The 1787-nt window shown below is 41.4% G+C and overlaps 1 protein-coding gene across 1 annotated transcript; it reads right to left on the reverse strand.

Annotated features, from left to right (window-relative positions):
• Positions 1-202: 202 nt before the first annotated feature.
• pmm1l (phosphomannomutase 1-like) lies at positions 203-1604 on the reverse strand (the record flags this gene model as incomplete). Its single annotated transcript, XM_010783642.1, has 3 exons — positions 203-298; positions 407-483; positions 1469-1604. Coding segments are annotated over 3 exons (309 nt in total), but the record flags the coding sequence as incomplete, so codon positions are not given.
• Positions 1605-1787: the final 183 nt, after the last annotated feature.

Below are 1787 nucleotides of genomic sequence, written 5' to 3' on the forward strand. Positions count from 1 at the left end.
TTAATTCCCATAGGAGGTTTTGTTTTAGCTTTATTCCCATGCTGGCGTCACAATGTGAGGTAAGTCTTTTTCTACTTTAAGATGCTATTGATGATTAGGGATACAAAGAATGCAGTTGTGTGTGTGTGTGTGTGTGTGTGTGTGTGTGTGTGTGTGTGTGTGTGTGTGTGTGTGTGTGTGTGTCCACCTGAGGCTTTGCTGCTCACCTTTTCTTTGGCAGCTTGATGAGCCCCATGTAGCTGAGGCAGAAGTTGATCAGATCCTGCAGCAGCTCCTCCCCAAGCTGGTTCTGAATGGCCTGATGGGATACAAATGCACTCGTTCATTTCTTCCTCTTTAGTAGTTACAGGTAACATGTTGCATACAAGCTGACGTTGCAACAAGTAAAATGGGACTGTTTACTCACGTGCTTTGAGAGGAGTTTCCCGTCCTTGTATTGCACCGTCCCGTTCTCAGCAAACACATAGTCGAACTTGTCCACCACTGCAAGAGAAGAGACAAATGAAATGTGGTTTAAAGGGCTCGCCTGGTTTTTAATAACCTGCACTCTCAATTAAATTACGAGTGGCTCTTCCGCTAAATCTGAATAAGGGAAACTAGGCCTGCTATATTTACCTGGGGGCAGATTAAAGAGTATGTAACACCTATTCACTTTGGCCTGGAAGTGCACTGCAACACTCTGCAGGAATAACTCAGTCAATGCTTGGTCACTGAACCTTTCATTGTACAGCTTTAACCAGAACAATGTAATCATCTTAAAGCTTATAATAAAATAACTGCCAGATGTATGTAATAATGTCATAGTAAAACTTCCTGAACAGCTTCATTAGGTACCGTGATAATTAAACTATTGCCACTAGGTCACATGACGTGGAAGTTATACAAAAAATATCAGCATGTCTAATTCATCACATTCTCCAGCAGCTACGACATCATCTGCTGCGATGTGTGCATCATGAAGAATACATACAAGATTCACCGTTGGCAAACATATGAAACCACATGGCTCCCTCTTGACACAGTAGTTGTGCATCCCAGTTGTGCCACAATATGTACAGATAAACAAGTCTTCCTTCTGTCTACTCAGCAGTGAGGTTGTTGGGGCTGCAGTTATTACCAGATTATTAAACAAAAATAAACCAAACCACTGAAGAAACACATTAAACATGTCAAGAATTCTGCAGATACATTAGCATTCAATAAGCCAAACTATTGTAACTGCTACATACAGAAGTTTGCACTAATTAGACAATATGTTCCTTTATTTAACTATGGCTCCCCTGCAGTCTGTTGAAATCAACAATACAATCATGATGAGTTAAACAAACTATTCTTTGTTACACACTTTGTTGACTTGTGTGAAGAAGTTACAATAAAAATTGTGAGGTCATGCATTGTCATCCATCCGGGTGACTGATACAGCCTGCAGTGTAAACATGGTTCAGACAGGAAGAGGAAGAGGACTCACCATCGTCCCCGAGCTGCTCAGCTATCTTGGAGTAGTCCGACCCTCCCACAATGCCGATCTTCACTTTCCTCCGGAGCGTCTGGAAGAACTCGTCCAACTGAGGGTCGATTTTCTGTAGATTACAGGAACATGCACGTCATGATAATTATTTGGGTTAACTGGTTAGCTCCACCCTTAAAACACACAGACATTCCTTACTGGGCAGGTCAATACATATACATTATGTAGGTATTGTGATAGGAGACTAGATAGTGTCTCAGATTTTGGAGATACTTTTCTTAACGTAACAGCATGTATCTAGCTGTTTTGTCATTTGTGT

This window comes from Notothenia coriiceps, unplaced genomic scaffold, assembly GCF_000735185.1.
Source record: "Notothenia coriiceps isolate Sejong01 unplaced genomic scaffold, NC01 NC01_scaffold00025511, whole genome shotgun sequence".
Classification (NCBI taxonomy): domain Eukaryota; kingdom Metazoa; phylum Chordata; class Actinopteri; order Perciformes; family Nototheniidae; genus Notothenia; species Notothenia coriiceps.